Source organism: Ahaetulla prasina, chromosome 6 (assembly GCF_028640845.1).
Source record: "Ahaetulla prasina isolate Xishuangbanna chromosome 6, ASM2864084v1, whole genome shotgun sequence".
Lineage (NCBI taxonomy): Eukaryota > Metazoa > Chordata > Lepidosauria > Squamata > Colubridae > Ahaetulla > Ahaetulla prasina.
Genome location: NC_080544.1, coordinates 111,145,533 through 111,160,541, shown reverse-complemented (window position 1 = coordinate 111,160,541; position 15,009 = coordinate 111,145,533). Strand labels below are relative to the sequence as shown.

At 39.8% G+C, this 15,009-nt stretch overlaps 1 protein-coding gene across 6 annotated transcripts in view; it reads left to right on the top strand.

Moving 5' to 3' along the window:
* Window positions 1-1,696: 1,696 nt before the first annotated feature.
* Window positions 1,697-15,009, top strand: part of ARMC9 (armadillo repeat containing 9) — a 173,579-nt gene continuing 160,266 nt past the window's right edge. For 2 of the 6 annotated variants that reach the window (XM_058188644.1, XM_058188645.1), the window contains exons 1-3: window positions 1,698-1,795; window positions 12,067-12,140; window positions 14,209-14,334. In XM_058188644.1, coding sequence (XP_058044627.1) covers window positions 12,087-12,140; window positions 14,209-14,334 — 180 coding nt within the window. In that variant the 5' untranslated portion in view covers window positions 1,698-1,795; window positions 12,067-12,086. Of the gene's footprint in view, window positions 1,796-10,840; window positions 10,978-12,066; window positions 12,141-14,208; window positions 14,335-15,009 lie in introns of all 6 variants that reach the window. The other 4 variants (XM_058188642.1, XM_058188646.1, XM_058188641.1 and 1 more) reach the window with 4 other exon arrangements.

Sequence of the window (15,009 nt, the reverse complement as noted above, 5' to 3'; positions counted from 1 at the left end):
CAGCCTTTTTGAAAGACAATACGCAGGAAAGATATTTAATTGAATGGAAAAAATGGATTGATTATGTACAAAACAGATATCAGATTAAGAGATATCAGATTGCCTTTGAATAATTAGGATGTATTATTTTAGAATGTAATGGGGGAGGTTAGGAAATGAAAAGACTCGGATGAGGTTAATTGGATTAGAAGGGAAAATTTTACTCTATGTTTGGTTTATGTATAACATACCTTGTGATTGACCCGGGAAGGTGGGGGGGGGGCGAAGGGAGGGGGAGGGGATTTTGAGGGGGGGAGGGGTGGGAAAAGGGGGAAAAATATGTTTGTTAAAACTTTTTCAATAAAAAAAAAATGTGAAAGGGAGCTGCGCCAACAGTTTCATCAAATCTTGCACCGCAGTTGATAAACTTATTTATTTCGATCAGAATAGAGCTGGAAGGGACCTTGAAAGTCTTGTAGTCCAACCCCCTGCTCAGGCAGGAAATACTTATTTTTTATTTATTTATTTATTTTGTCACAACAATATATGTAAGTATCATACAGAAAGGTTATATAGTATATAAAAATATATATGAGTAAATATTAGGAGGTATAAGCATACATATATATATATACATATATATATATTACATACATATATATATATTACATATATATATATTCCTATATATATATATATATATAGGAAGAAGAAAAGAAGAACAATAGGACAGGAACGGTAGGCACGTTTGTGCGCTGTCCAGTCTTTTTTTGAAAACCTCCAATGTTGGAGGACCTACAACTTCTGGTGGCAAGCTGTTCCACTGGTTAATTGTCCTCACCGTTAGGAAGTTTCTCCTTAATTCCAGGTTGCTTCTCTACTTGATTAGTTTCACCCTTCATTTCAAAACATTGTTTTGTTAGATTTATGCTTGGTCACCATGCAGCCAAATATTTTGTTAGATTTTTTAAAAATCATTTTCACGGATCTATTGTTAAATTTAGATGCCCACCCCACCATCTCATTGTCAAAGAACTCTGGTGGCTTATAACTGTGCTATGAAGACAAAGATAGAAAACATAGAATATTATCCCATTGTCCCTTGCTGGAACTCAACATTTGATGTGACTTAAAAAAATTGGGTGGTTGATGTGTTTTATATGCAAATAGGAACCAAGCCAGTCCTTTCCCTGGTTATGTGCTGTTATTTTTTTAATGTGGAAATAAGTTATTTTTACATGCAAATATTAACTGAATGATTCCCCCAATCTCTTTTCTAGGTCTTAGAAATAGTTTCTCTGCAACTGTCCATCTATTTTAGCTCAATTGTCTCAACGTTGGCCGCTTTAAGACGGGTGGACTTCAACTCCCAGAATTCCCCAGCCAGCCATGCTGGCTGGGGAATTCTGGGAGTTGAAGTCCACCCGTCTTAAAGCGGCCAACGTTGAGGGCCTGTTTGTAGGAACCCTTTGCTATGTACAGGCTCAGTGTGCTGTGGGTCCCAGCTTCCCCTTCCAGAAATGGGGCGCCTGGAATCCCATCCACAGGGGATAATGAAAGGCAACTAGAACAGAAGGACGGCTGGCTCCACAGCGGCCTCCCTTCGAGAATCGCTGTTGCTAGGAGACGCCGGTTTTTTTCCTTCCCCCATCCCGGGACCACCCAGAGTCATCTGACCAGACGCCTCGTCGCCCATTGGCCGCGAGTAAAGCCACGTGACCCTGACGCTGCCTGGGAAAAACCAGGCCCAGTCACGGTTGCTAGGCGACGAGAGCGAGGGAGGCCGCGGCCTACTCGGCGTTATCCGTCGCGGCAGGTAAGGTGGGAGGGGAGACCGGCGATGCCCCCCCTCCCCCACGCCGCCGGGAGGACCCGTGGAAGCAACCCCCGGCCCGTCGGGAGTAGGCGATCGGAAGCCTCCTCTCCGACTCTTCCAACGTTGTGCCGGACTACAACACCCATGCTCCACAGCCATCCCGGTGGCCCGAGAGGTGGGGGGCTCCTCGCCTTTGGAGTCCAATACCAAGTGCGGGGTGGGGAGAGTTGTGCTAATCCCCACAGCGCTAAATCCCGGGACCCTCAGCCATCGTGGCGGGGGAGCATGGAGGTTGTAAGTCCCATGCAAGTGAAGGGCTGCTGTATTCTGATATTGGAAAGGGAGTGACTTTGGGTGGCACTCTGCACATGCTCAGGGTCATTGCCTAATGACGTGCTCTTGGCCAGGCAAGAAGGCCCAACAGCTACCCAGCATCTCTGCCTGGGAAAAGCTCTACCTGTTGAGCGTCTGCCTGTTGCACGGCCACCCATCAGTACAGGTGGTCCTCGACTTACGACCACAGTGGAGCCCAGCGTTTCTGTTTTATCTGAGTCATTTGTTAAGCGAGTTTTGCCCCATTTAGGACCTTTCTTGCCACTATTGTCAAGTGAATGTCTGCCGTTTGTTAAATTATCTTTTCTTTTATGTACACTGAGAGCCTATGCACCAAAGACAAATTCCTTGTGTGTCCAATCACACTTGGCCAATAAAAATAGTTCTATCCTAATCTATTCTATTCTATTCTATTCTATTCTATTCCATATTTTATTTTCTATTCTATTCTATTCTATTTATTCTATTCTATTCTATTCTATTCTATTCTATTCTATTCTATTTCATATTTTCTATTCTATTCTGTTCTATTCCATATTTTATTTTCTATTCTATTCTATTTATTCTATTCTATTCTATTCTATTCTATTTCATATTTTCTATTCTATTCTATTCTATTTCATATTTTATTTTCTATTCCATTCTATTCTATTCCATTCCATATTTTCTATTCTGTTCTGTTCTGTTCTGTTCTATTTCATATTTTCTATTCTATTCTATTCTATTCTATTCTATTCTATTCCATTCTATTCCATTCTATTCCATTCCATTCCATTCCATATTTTATTTTATATTCTGTTCCGTTCCGTTCCGTTCCGTTCCATATTTTATTTTATATTATATTCTGTGCTTTGCTTTGCTTTGCTGTGCTGTGCCATTCCGTTCTGGTTCCATTCCATATAATAATAATAATAATAATAACAGAGTTGGAAGGGACCTTGGAGGCCTTCTAGTCCAACCCCCTGCCCAGGCAGGAAACCCTACACCATCTCAGACAGATGGTTATCCAACATTTTCTTAAAAATTTCCAGTGTTGGAGCATTCATAACTTCTGCAGGCAAGTCATTCCACTTATTAAGTGTTCTAAATGTCAGGAAATTTCTCCTTAGTTCTAAGTTGCTTCTCTCCTTGATCAGTTTCCATCCATTGCTTCTTGTTCTACCCTCAGGTGCTTTGGAGAACAGCCTGACTCCCTCTTCTTTGTGGCAACCCCTGAGATATTGGAAGGCTGCTATCAAGTCTCCCCTGGTCCTTCTTTTTATTAAACTAGACATAACCAGTTCCTTCAACCGTTCTTCATATGTTTTAGCCTCCAGTCCCCTAATCCTCTTTGTTGCTCTTCTCTGCACTCTTTCTAGAGTCTCAGCATCTTTTTTATATTATATTTTATATTTTCTATTCTATTCTATTTTCTATTCTATTCTATTTCATATTTTCTTTTCTATTCCATTCTATTCTATTCCATTCCATATTTTCTATTCTGTTCTGTTCTGTTCTATTCTATTTCATATTTTCTATTCTATTCTATTCTATTCTATTCTATTCCATTCCATTCCATTCCATTCCATTCCATTTCATATTTTCTATTCTATTCTATTCTATTCTATTCTATTCTATTCTATTCTATTCTATTCTATTCTATTCTATTCTATTCTATTCTATTCTATTCTTTTCTTTTCTATTCTTTTCTATTCTTTTCTATTCTATTCCATTCCATTCCATTCCATTCCATTTCATATTTTCTATTCTATTCTTTTCTATTCTTTTCTTTTCTATTCTATTCTATTCTATTCATTTGTAACACGGCTGTTAAATGAATTTCTATTCTATTCTATTCTATTCTATTCTATTCCATTCCATTCCATTCCATTCCATTCCATTTCATATTTTCTATTCTATTCAATTCAATTCTATTCTATTCTATTCTATTCTATTCATTTGTAACACGGCTGTTAAATGAATTTGGCTTCCCCGTTGACTTTGCTTGTCAGAAGTTCGCAAAAGGGGAATCACGTGACACGGGGGGGACACTGCGACCATCATAAATAGGAGTCATTTGCTAAGCTTTTGAATTTTGAACGCATGATTATGGGGGGGATGCTGCAAAGGTCATAATTGTGAAAAATGGTCATAATGGTCACTTTTTTCAGTGCTATTATAACTTGGAATGGTCACTAAGTAAACTGTTGTAAGTCAAGAACTACCTGTCGTTTTGCAGAGTTTGGAGTTTAAAATGAAAGGCTTTGGGGATTAGAATCCAGACCCAGTTAAGAGTTTAGGGGAAAAAAATAGTTTCTTGACACAAAAATATTCCAAAAAAAAAAAAAAAATCCCCTTCAAGAGTTAAGCTATTTTTTTAAAATTACTTTTAAATTACTCTTTCTGTACCACTAGTTTTTATAAATTACTATTTCACATAAGGAATAATTAGCATTTGCAAGTTATTTAAGAGCCCCTCTTGATCTTTTCTCAGAATATTCTGGTAATAAGGATAGAATAGAATAGGAATAGGAATAGAATTAGGAATAGAATAGAATAGAATTATTGAATTGAATTATTGAATTGAATTAAATTATTGAATTGAATTATTTATTGGCCAGGATCAGTTTAGATGGGCCGTATTGTTGCAGGGTGCCGTTACATGTGTTTGCTTAATATATGAAACCATAGTTTACTTAATTATGCTTTATGAATAGAATAGAAGAATTAGAATAGAATAGAATAGAATAGAATAGAATAGAATAGAATAGAATAGAAGAATTGAATTGAATTGAATTGAATTGAATTCTTTATTGGCCAAGTGTAATTGAACACACAAGGAATTTGTCTTTGGTGCATATGCTCTCAGTGTACATAAAAAATGCATTCATCAAGAATCATAAGATACAACATTTAGTGATAGTCATAGGTTACTAATAAGCAATCAAATCGTACTAGGAAACTAAATAAAACAGTATAAATCATAAAGATACAAGCAACAAGGTTATAATCATAAGTATTACGTAGGTAATAGGAAAGATGAGAATAATAATAATAGTAATAATACAGTCTTAGTAAATAATTTGACAGTGTTGTGGGAATTAGTTGTTTAGCAGAGTGATGGCATTTGAGGAAAAACTACCCTAATTATTCAGCCATGCAGTACATTAAAATGTTAAGCAGTTTATACATTAGCCAAATGTACAAACTCAAATGTCAAGTTGGAAATTATATATGGTCTATATAATTTGTGAACCAAACTGACAGGTGTGTTAAAAACAAACTTGAATGCAAAACCTGGATCCAGCAAATTTCCTTTATTTGAGTTTGCGATCTGATTGGTTTATTGGCCGTAGGATAATTTTCACCCCACCTGGAAACCTGCTTAAAACAATCTTGTTGTCTTTGCATGCTGAGCTATTGAAATTATTTTATGGGATGCTTGTGCTGTTAGGTTTCTTGGTATTAAAACTTTTGTTCCGCGCTTCCACACATTTATTTATTCAATTTTTATTGCCGTCAATCTCCGTCAAATGACTCTGGGTGGCTTACAATTCTAAAATTACAAAACAGTTAAAGCAATTAACACAATTAAAAATATCACATACACGCACACTGCACAGTTAACCAATTAACAGTAAAAGCCAGAAACTGGGCCCTTAGCACATTTTGAGTCCCAGGCTTGTTACACAGTTGTTATATAATATCCACAACCTTAGATAAACTTTCAAATTTTTATCAAGATAATCCACGATCAATTTGCATGTGTAAAGAAGCTGTCATAAGAGTGTGTTACGGAAGCACAGCTGGGTTTTTGGGGGTTTTTTGTTTCAAATTATCATTTGGACGTGTTGCTCTTATTTAAATTTTATGTACAGTCTTACATTTCGACATTGTATTTCTACACCACCCAGAGTCCCTTTGTGAAGGGCAATTTCTAAATTTGATGAATAAGATTACAGGTAATCCGCGATTTACAACCACTGTTCGGCCCAAAATTTCTGAGACTGTAATTTGTCAATCTCCAAGCATCTATCACATGACCATGGGGATGCTGCAACAGTGAAAAACAGTCATAAGTCACTTCAATGTCATTGTGACTTTGAACGATCAGTAAGCAAACTGTTGTAAGTCAAGGAGTACCTATAATTTGGTGTTGTGACAAATGATCTTGGATCAATGCCAGTTTTAAAAAAAGTAGATGAGTGTTTGTATGAGCAGGATACAATCTAGCACAGAAATAGAATAGAATAGAATAGAATAGAATTCTTATTGGCCAAGTGTGATTGGACACACAAGGAATTTGTCTTGGTGCAGATGCTCTCAGTGTACATAAAAGAAAAGATACGTTCATCAAGGTACAACATTTACAACACAATTGATGGTCAATATATCAATATAAATCATAAGGATTGCCAGCAACAAGTTATAGTCATACAGTCATAAGTGGAAAGAGATTGGCGATGGGAACTATGAAACAATTAATAGTAGTGCAGATTCAGTAAATAGTCTGACAGTGTTGAGGGAATTATTTGTTTAGCAGAGTGATGGCCTTCGGGAAAAAACTGTTCTTGTGTCTAGTTGTTCTGGTGTGCAGTGCTCTATAGCGTCGTTTTGAGGGTAGGAGTTGAAACAGTTTATGTCCAGGATGTGAGGGATCTGCAAATATTTTCACGGCCCTCTTCTTGATTCGTGCAGTATACAGGTCCTCAATGGAAGGCAAGTTGGTAGCAATTATTTTTTCTGCAGTTCTAATTATCCTCTGAAGTCTGTGTTTTTCTTGTTGGGTTGCAGAACCGAACCAGACAGTTATAGAGGTGCAAATGACAGACTCAATAATTCCTCTGTAGAATTGGATCAGCAGCTCCTTGGGCAGTTTGAGCTTACTGAGTTGGCGCAGAAAGAACATTCTTTGTTGTCCTTTTTTAATGATGTTTTTGATGTTAGCTGTCCATTTGAGATCTTGCGATATGATTTGAAGGTTTCTACTGTTGATACTGTGTTGTCAAGTATTGTGAGAGGTGGAAGTATGGAAGGGTTTTTCCTAAAGTCTACCACCATTTCTACGGTTTTGAGTGTGTTCAGTTCCAGATTGTTTTGGTTGCACCACAAGGCTAGTCGTTCGACCTCTTGTCTAAATTACCTGCTGAAGTTAAATTGCAATGAGGCTGTATGGATTGCTGCACGATCTCCAATAATTTCCAATAATTTATGCCAGGGGGTCTCCAACCTTGGCAACTTTAAGCCTTGGTGGACTTCAACTCCCAGAATCCGCCAAGGTTTAAAGTTGCCAAGATTGGAGTCCCCTGATTTATGCCATAAAATGGCGAGTTACATTGAATTTGTCCTTTGTACTCTGATGAAGTTTCTACAAGAGCTGAAACTTCGCACTGGTGAGCAGAATGACCCTTTCAATGGATGAATGAAAAGGGGCCCAGAATTTCTGTTGTTAAACAAGGTAGTTATAAAATGAGTCATATCTGGTTTTACAGGTAGACCTCGAGTTATGGCCACAATTGAGCCTAAAATTTCTGTTGCTAAATGAAACATTTATTAAGTGAGTTACACCTCATTTTATGACATTTCTTGTTAAGTGAATTGCTGCAGTTGTTATATTGGTTACACAGTTGTTGAGTGAATCTGGCTTCCCCCCCCCTTTGTCGTTCCTTGTCAGAAGGTCGCAAAAGGGGATCACGTGACCCCGGAACACTGCAGCCGCCATCTGAAGTTTGCTCACGTGACCATTGGGAAATGCTGCAGTGGTCGTAAGTGTGAAAAACGGTCCTCGGTCACTTTTTTCAGCGCTGTTGTAACTTTGAACGGTCACTAAATGAACTGTAGTAAAGTCGAAGGTGACCTGTATTACCTTTTTGCTGTGGTTGTTAAGTGAATCAGACAGTTGTTAAATTCCGACAGTTTGCTTGTCGGAATCTGGTTGAGAAGATCGCCAGTGGCGATCACATGATCTGCAGGCTGATCACAGGACCCGGCGCAACCCTCCTAAATATTACCCACATTTTGATCATGTGACCACGGGGATGCTGGGATGGTCATAAGGGTGAGGACCCTTGTAACTTCAAATGGTCACTAACAAAACAGTTGCAAAGCTGAGGACCTTGATGGAGGAAGGAAAAAAGGGAGAAGAAAAATAGCCAGATATGGCACATTCTGATCCTCAGAGCTGTGGTTGGAAATAATCAGAATTAAGGTACAGTTGAGCCCTTGCTAACACTTTTGACTAATGGGGGTGTAGAGTTTTATTTTATTGTATAATTAAGGAAAGATATCCGTGAGCTTTTGTTTGATTCATGGTGATCCCGAGGCATATCTGTGTTATTTTCCTTGGCAACCATGTGAAACTGCTATGCTGTTGCCTTCGTCTCTGATTTTTTTTTTTTTAAAAAAAACTTCACTGTTTAGCTTATATGTGTTATAATTTTTCTGGTGGTGGTCCCATTAATACCCATCCAGAATCTCTTCCTGCTTAACTTATTTTGAGAAAGGTTGATTATGCAATTCTGTGTTACATTTAGAATTTAGAATAGAATCGAGCTGGAAGGGACCTTGGAGGTCTTCTAGTCCAGCCCCCTGCACAAGCAGGAGAACCTATACCGTTTTAGATAAGTGGCTGTCTAGTTTCTTCTTAAAAACCTTCAGTGATGGATCACCCACGATTTCTGGTGGCAAGCTGTTCCACCAGCTAATTGTCCTCTCTGTTACGAAGTTTATAATTTATGTAAGTGTGGAAAAACAGTTTTAAGTCACTTTTTCCAGCTTGTCACTAAATGAACTACAGTTGAAAACTACCTATACAGAGCCTATTTTGATACCCATAAAGCCTAAGGTGTGCCAACCAGATTGGTGTAGTGGTTAGAGCGCCAGGCTAGAAACCAGGTGATGGTAAGTTCTAGTCCTGTTTTAGGCACGGAAGCTGACCGGGTGACTTTGGGGCAGTCGTTGTCTCCCAGCCCACGATATAAGATCCGTTGCAATGAATGAATCGACATTTGGTTCATCTGAAAAAAAAAGTGGTAGCTGGATTTGTGGCGAAAACGCTAGGAAGAAAAATAAAAATAACGGAGGGTCGTGATCGGAATATTACAATTCCTGTATTTTTAAAAAATGATATTTATAGTACGGTCTTGTAGTTCATGCATCATTATGGCAGTGTATTTTGCCCTTGCTATTTTCTGGGATAACAGAAACAGAATAACAGAGAAGGAAAGGACTTTGGAGTCTTCTAGACCTGGGGTCTCCAACCTTAGTAACTTTTAAGACTTGTGGACTTCAACTCCCAGAGTCCCTCAGCAAGGAAAGCTTGCTGAGGAACTCTGGGAGTTGAAATCCACAAGCTTTAAAGTTACTAAGGTTGGTGACCACTGTTCTAGGCAACGCACAGAGAGGGACTTCTCAGGGTGCCATCCGCCAAGCAATGTCGGCTGGCGGCCCCCAGGGGAAGGGCCTTCTCTGTGGGGGCTCCCACCCTCTGGAATGAACTTCCCCCTGGACTTCGTCAACTGCCTGACCTTCGGACCTTCCACCGCGAGCTGAGGACTTATCTGTTTATTCGTGCAGGACTAGCATAGGAATTTTAAATAGCTTTTATTTTGATATAAATTTTATGGGTTCTTTACGGTTTTAAATGTTTTAATCTGGCCTTATATCTAATAAGTTTTTTAACTATTGTTTTATTTGTGTATTATTGTTGTTTTATCTTAGCTGGGAACCGCCCTGAATCCTTCGGGAGAAGGGCGGTATAAAAATCCAATAAATGTTTTTTTTTTTTTACATTTATACCCCGCCCTTCTCCGAAGACTCAGGGCGGCTTACAATGTATAAGGCAATAGTCTCATTCTATTTGTATATTTTTTTACAAAGTCAACTTATTGCCCCCCCAACAATCTGGGTCCTCATTTTACCTACCTTATAAAGGGTGGAAGGCTGAGTCAACCTTGGGCTGGGCTCGAACCTGCAGTAATTGCAGGCTCTGTGTTCTAATAACAGGCTTCTCTACTGCCTGAGCTATCCCGGCCCTTATTTATATTTATAAATAAATAAATAAATAAATAAATAAACCCCCTGCTCAAGCAGGAGACCTTATATCATTTCAGACAAATGGTTGTCCAGTTTCTTCTGGAGGCAAGTCGTTCCACTGGTGAATTGTTCTCACTGTCAGGAAATTCCTCCTTAGTTCTAAGTTTCTTCTCTCCTTGATCAGTTTCCACCCATTGCTTCTTGTTCCACCCTCAGGTGCTTTGGAGAATAGTTTGACTCCTTCTTCTTTGTGGCAACCCCTGAGATATTGGAAGACTGCTATCATGTCTCCCCTAGTCCTTCTTTCCATTAAACTAGACATACCCAGTTCCTGCAACCGTTCTTCATATGTTTTAGCCTCCAGTCCCCTCATCATCTTTGTTGCTCTTCTCTGCACTCTTTCTAGAGTCTCCACATCTTTTTTTATAAAATGGGGGACAAAACTGAAGTGGATGGTTTTCAACTAATCATTTTCAGGGTGATGTCCCGTTCCAGAATGAAGCAAAACTGACCCCCCCTTAGCTTTTTAAATCGGCCAACACTTATTAGCTAAATGCTGCCACCTGCCTGAGCTTTAAGGAGGAATTAGGAAGTGTTGACCTAGAAGAGGGGCAGGAAAATGGGTGGTTTCTAGAGTAAATCTAGAAGAAGAATATAGATTATTTCTAATAGTCACCAAGCGATCTTACTATTCCACAGGAAGCTGTGAAGAGGAATAGAATTCTTGGTGCTGAAAGAGCTTGGAGTTAATCTAGCATTAGATGCAAAAAAACAACAACCCTGCAAGTCGTCTCCAAGAGGAGAAAACCTTTAGCATGTACTGCCTTAAACTACAGGTAGCCCTCGATTTACGACCACAATTGAGTCCAAAATTTCTGTTGTTAAGTGAGACATCGAAGTGAGTTTTGCCCCATTTTACGACTTTTCTTGCCAGAGTTGTTAAGTGTATCACTGGGGTTGTGAAGTTAGTGACACAGTTGTTAAGTGAACCTGGCTTTCCCCTTGACCTTGCTTGTCAGAAGTTTGCCAAAGGGGATCATGTGACCCCGGGACACTGCAACCGTCATAAAGATGAGTCCGTGGCCAAGCAATGCTATTGCTGAATAGAATAGAATAGAATAGAATAGAGTAGAGTAGAGTAGAGTAGAGTAGAGTAGAGTAGAGTAGAGTAGAGTAGAGTAGAGTAGAGTAGAGTAGAGTAGAGTAGAATAGAATAGAATAGAATAGAATAGAATAGAATAGAATAGAATAGAATAGAATAGAACAGAACAGAACAGAACAGAACAGAACAGAACAGAAATAGAATTTAGTATAATAGAAATTAATAAAATAGAATAGAATAGAAAAGAAATTAGAATGATAGAATAGAATAGAATAGAATAGAATAGAATAGAATAGAATAGAATAGAATAGAATAGAATAGAATAGAATAGAATAGAATTTTTTATTGGCCTAGTGTGATTGGACACACAAGGAATTTGTCTTGGTGCATGTGCTCTCAGTGTACATAAAAGAAAAGATACCTTCATCAAGGTACAACACTTAACACACTTAATGATAATCACAGGGTACAAATTTAACAATGATACGACACTTAATGATACTCATTGGCTACAAATAAGCAATCAGGAAACAATCAATATCAGTATAAATCGTACAAGCAACAAAGTTATAGCCATACAGTCATAGTGGAAGGAGATGGGTGAACAGCATAAAAAATGGGGGACAAGTTGCGTCATGCCCCCCCCCCCACCCCTTTCAAGTGAACAATCCTTCCCTCTGCAGCCTGTCCAGTCCCACTTACAAATAATCTGACTCAGATTTGAAAAATATTGCAACGATTTAAAAGACGGTTTTGAGATAACGTATTGCAAAAGTTTTATCTAGCGGTATGTTCAATAATCCGTCTTCGAATTATATTGCAGGTTATCCTTGTTGACATTTGATGATGGGGGACGTGCTTGCTTATGAAGCAGAGCTACTGGGAATGGTCAAAGAGGTAAGTTTTTCTGAGTTTTTGACACGTCGAGCCCCAAAGGTTCACCGCCCCTGGGATGGAAGGAGGTGCCAAGCCCTTTGCCATGGATTTATTTATAAATCCAATGTGTAGGCCGGCCGTCTTGTATTGTCTCTGGGTGGTTCACAAATTCAAAACACTTCCTGTAAAATAAAAACAGAGACAGTGATAATATGGAGACTCAAGAAACTTACGGGACCGCCTGCTGTTACCCTATGCCTCCCACCGACCCATACGCTCACACAGAGAGGGTCTTCTCAGGGTGCCGTCTGCCAAGCAATGCCGGCTGGCGGCCCCCAGGGGAAGATCCTTCTCTGTGGGGGCTCCTACCCTCTGGAACGAACTTCCCCCTGGTTTGCGTCATTTACCTGACCTTCGGACCTTTCGCCATGAATTGAAAACGTACTTGTTCATCCAAGCGGGACTGGTTTAATTCTTAATTTTTAAAGTTTGAATTTTTTGAATTTTAATAATTTTAAATTGGGTATTCTGTTTTATTGGGTCAAATTTGATGGTTTTTAAATTTTTCGGCCATTATAGAATATGTTCTTTTAACTTGTTGTTTTAAAATTGTATATTGTATTGTTTTAAAATTGGCTGTACACCGCCCTGAGTCCTTCGGGAGAATGGCGGTATAAAAATCTAAATAATAAATAAATAAATAAATAAATAAATAAATAAATAAATAAATAAATAAATAAATAAATAAATAAATAAATAAATAAATAAATAAATAAACAAACAAACAGATACAGGTAATTCTTCATTTACAACCACCATTGAAACTAACATTTCTGTCGCTAAGCAAGACAGTTTTTAACATGACTTTTGCTCCATTTTACGACCTTTCTTGCTGCCGTTGTTCAGTGAATCACTACAATTGTTAATTTAGGAACACAGTTGATAAGTGAATCTGGCTTCCCCCATTGAGTTTGCTTGTCAGAAGGTCACAAAAGGGGATCACGTGACTCCGGGACACAACAAAGGTCATAAGTATGAGTCAGCTGCCAAGCATCTGAATTTGGATCATGTGAGCATGGGGACGCTACAACGGTTGCAATTGTGAAAAACGTTCGTAAATCATTTTTTTCACTGCTATTGTAACTTCGAGCGATCACTAAATGAATGGTATCTTCCCCCCCGAGGCCCTGCAGCCTTTTGTTCCCCAGAAAACCCCTGGAGATGTTTTCGGTAATATCCAAACATGCTTTTTCAAGAGGCAACTGGACTTTCAGGTTTTTCTTTGAAGACGTTTCACTTTCTCATCCAAGAAGCTTCTTCAGTTCTGACTGGATGGTGGGGAATGGAAGGATTTATACCTCTTGCAGACAGCTGGTCATTTGCATCCTTTTTAGAGTCTCGTTGAGGCCACTTGGAGGTTTGTCTGTGTCCTCAGAGTCACCTGAGTGGTGCAAATAGGTGGGGAGCCGCCTGGGAACTGCTGAACGGAGCTGTACTCAGAAGTTCCCAGAAGGCTCCACACCAGGGGTGAAATCCAGCAGGTTCTAACAGGTTCTGGAGAACCGGTAGCGGAAATTTTAAGTAGTTTGGAGAACCGGCAAATACCACCTCTGGCTGGTCCCAGAGTAGGGTGGGAATGGAGATTTTTGCAGTATCCTTCCCCCTGCCACGCCCACCACGCCATGCCCACCACGCCACGCCCACAGAACCGGTAGTAAAAAAAATTGGATTTCACCACTGCTCCCCACCCATTTGCACCACTCAGGTGACCCTGAGGACACAGATAAACCTCCAAGTGGCCTCATAAACTTTCTAAAAAGGATGCCAATGACCAGCTTTGTCTGCAAGGAATATAAATCCTTCCCCACCATTCAGTCAGAGCTGAAGAAGCTTCTTGGATGAGAAGTGAAACGTCTTCAAAAAGAAAAAACCAGAAAGTCCAGTTGCCTCTTGAAAAAAAGCCCCTTTGGGAGAATTGTGACCTGGAGGACTGAAAATCTCCATAGACGTTTTCTGTAATTATTTCTTTGCCGATGGTCTTTAATGGGAAACGTGTTACAGATTCTCCTTTGCCTTCTTGCCTTTGCAGTATTTGGATTTTGCGGAATTTGAAGACACGGTGAAAACATTTACCAAAGAATGCAAAATAAAAGGGAAACCCCTCCCCAAAACTAGAAGCAATTCTGCTAAAGACTCCAAGGCTCTAATCATTCAGGTAATGCTTCCTTTATGGGTGTGGGTATGTAATCAGTGATGGGTTTCAATTTTTTTTACTACCGGTTCTGTGGGCGAGGCATGGCGGGCGTGGCATGGCTTGGTGGGCGTGGCGGGAAGGATACTGTAAAATCTCCATTCCCACCCCACTCCAGGGGAAAGATACTGTAAAATCTCCATTCCCACTCCACTTCCAGAGGAAGGATACTGTAAAATCCCCATTCCCACCCCACTCCAGGGGAAAGATACTGTAAAATCTCCATTCCCACCCCACTCCAGGGGAAGGATACTGCAAAATCCCCATTCCCACCCCACCCCACTCCAGGGGAAGGATACTGCAAAATCCCCATTCCCTCCCCACTCCAGGGGAAGGATACTGCAAAATCCCCATTCCCTCCCCACTCCAGGGGAAGGATACTGCATAATCTCCATTCCCACCCCACTCCAGGGGAAGGATATTGTAAAATCCCCATTCCCACCCCACTCCAGGGGAAGGATACTGTAAAATCCCCATTCCCACCCCACTCTAGGGGAAGGATACTGTAAAATCCCCATTCCCACCCCACTCCAGGGGAAGGATACTGTAAAATCCACATTCCCACCCCACTCCAGGGGAAGGAGACTGTAAAATCCCCATTCCCACCCCACTCCAGGGGAAGGATACTGTAAAATCCAC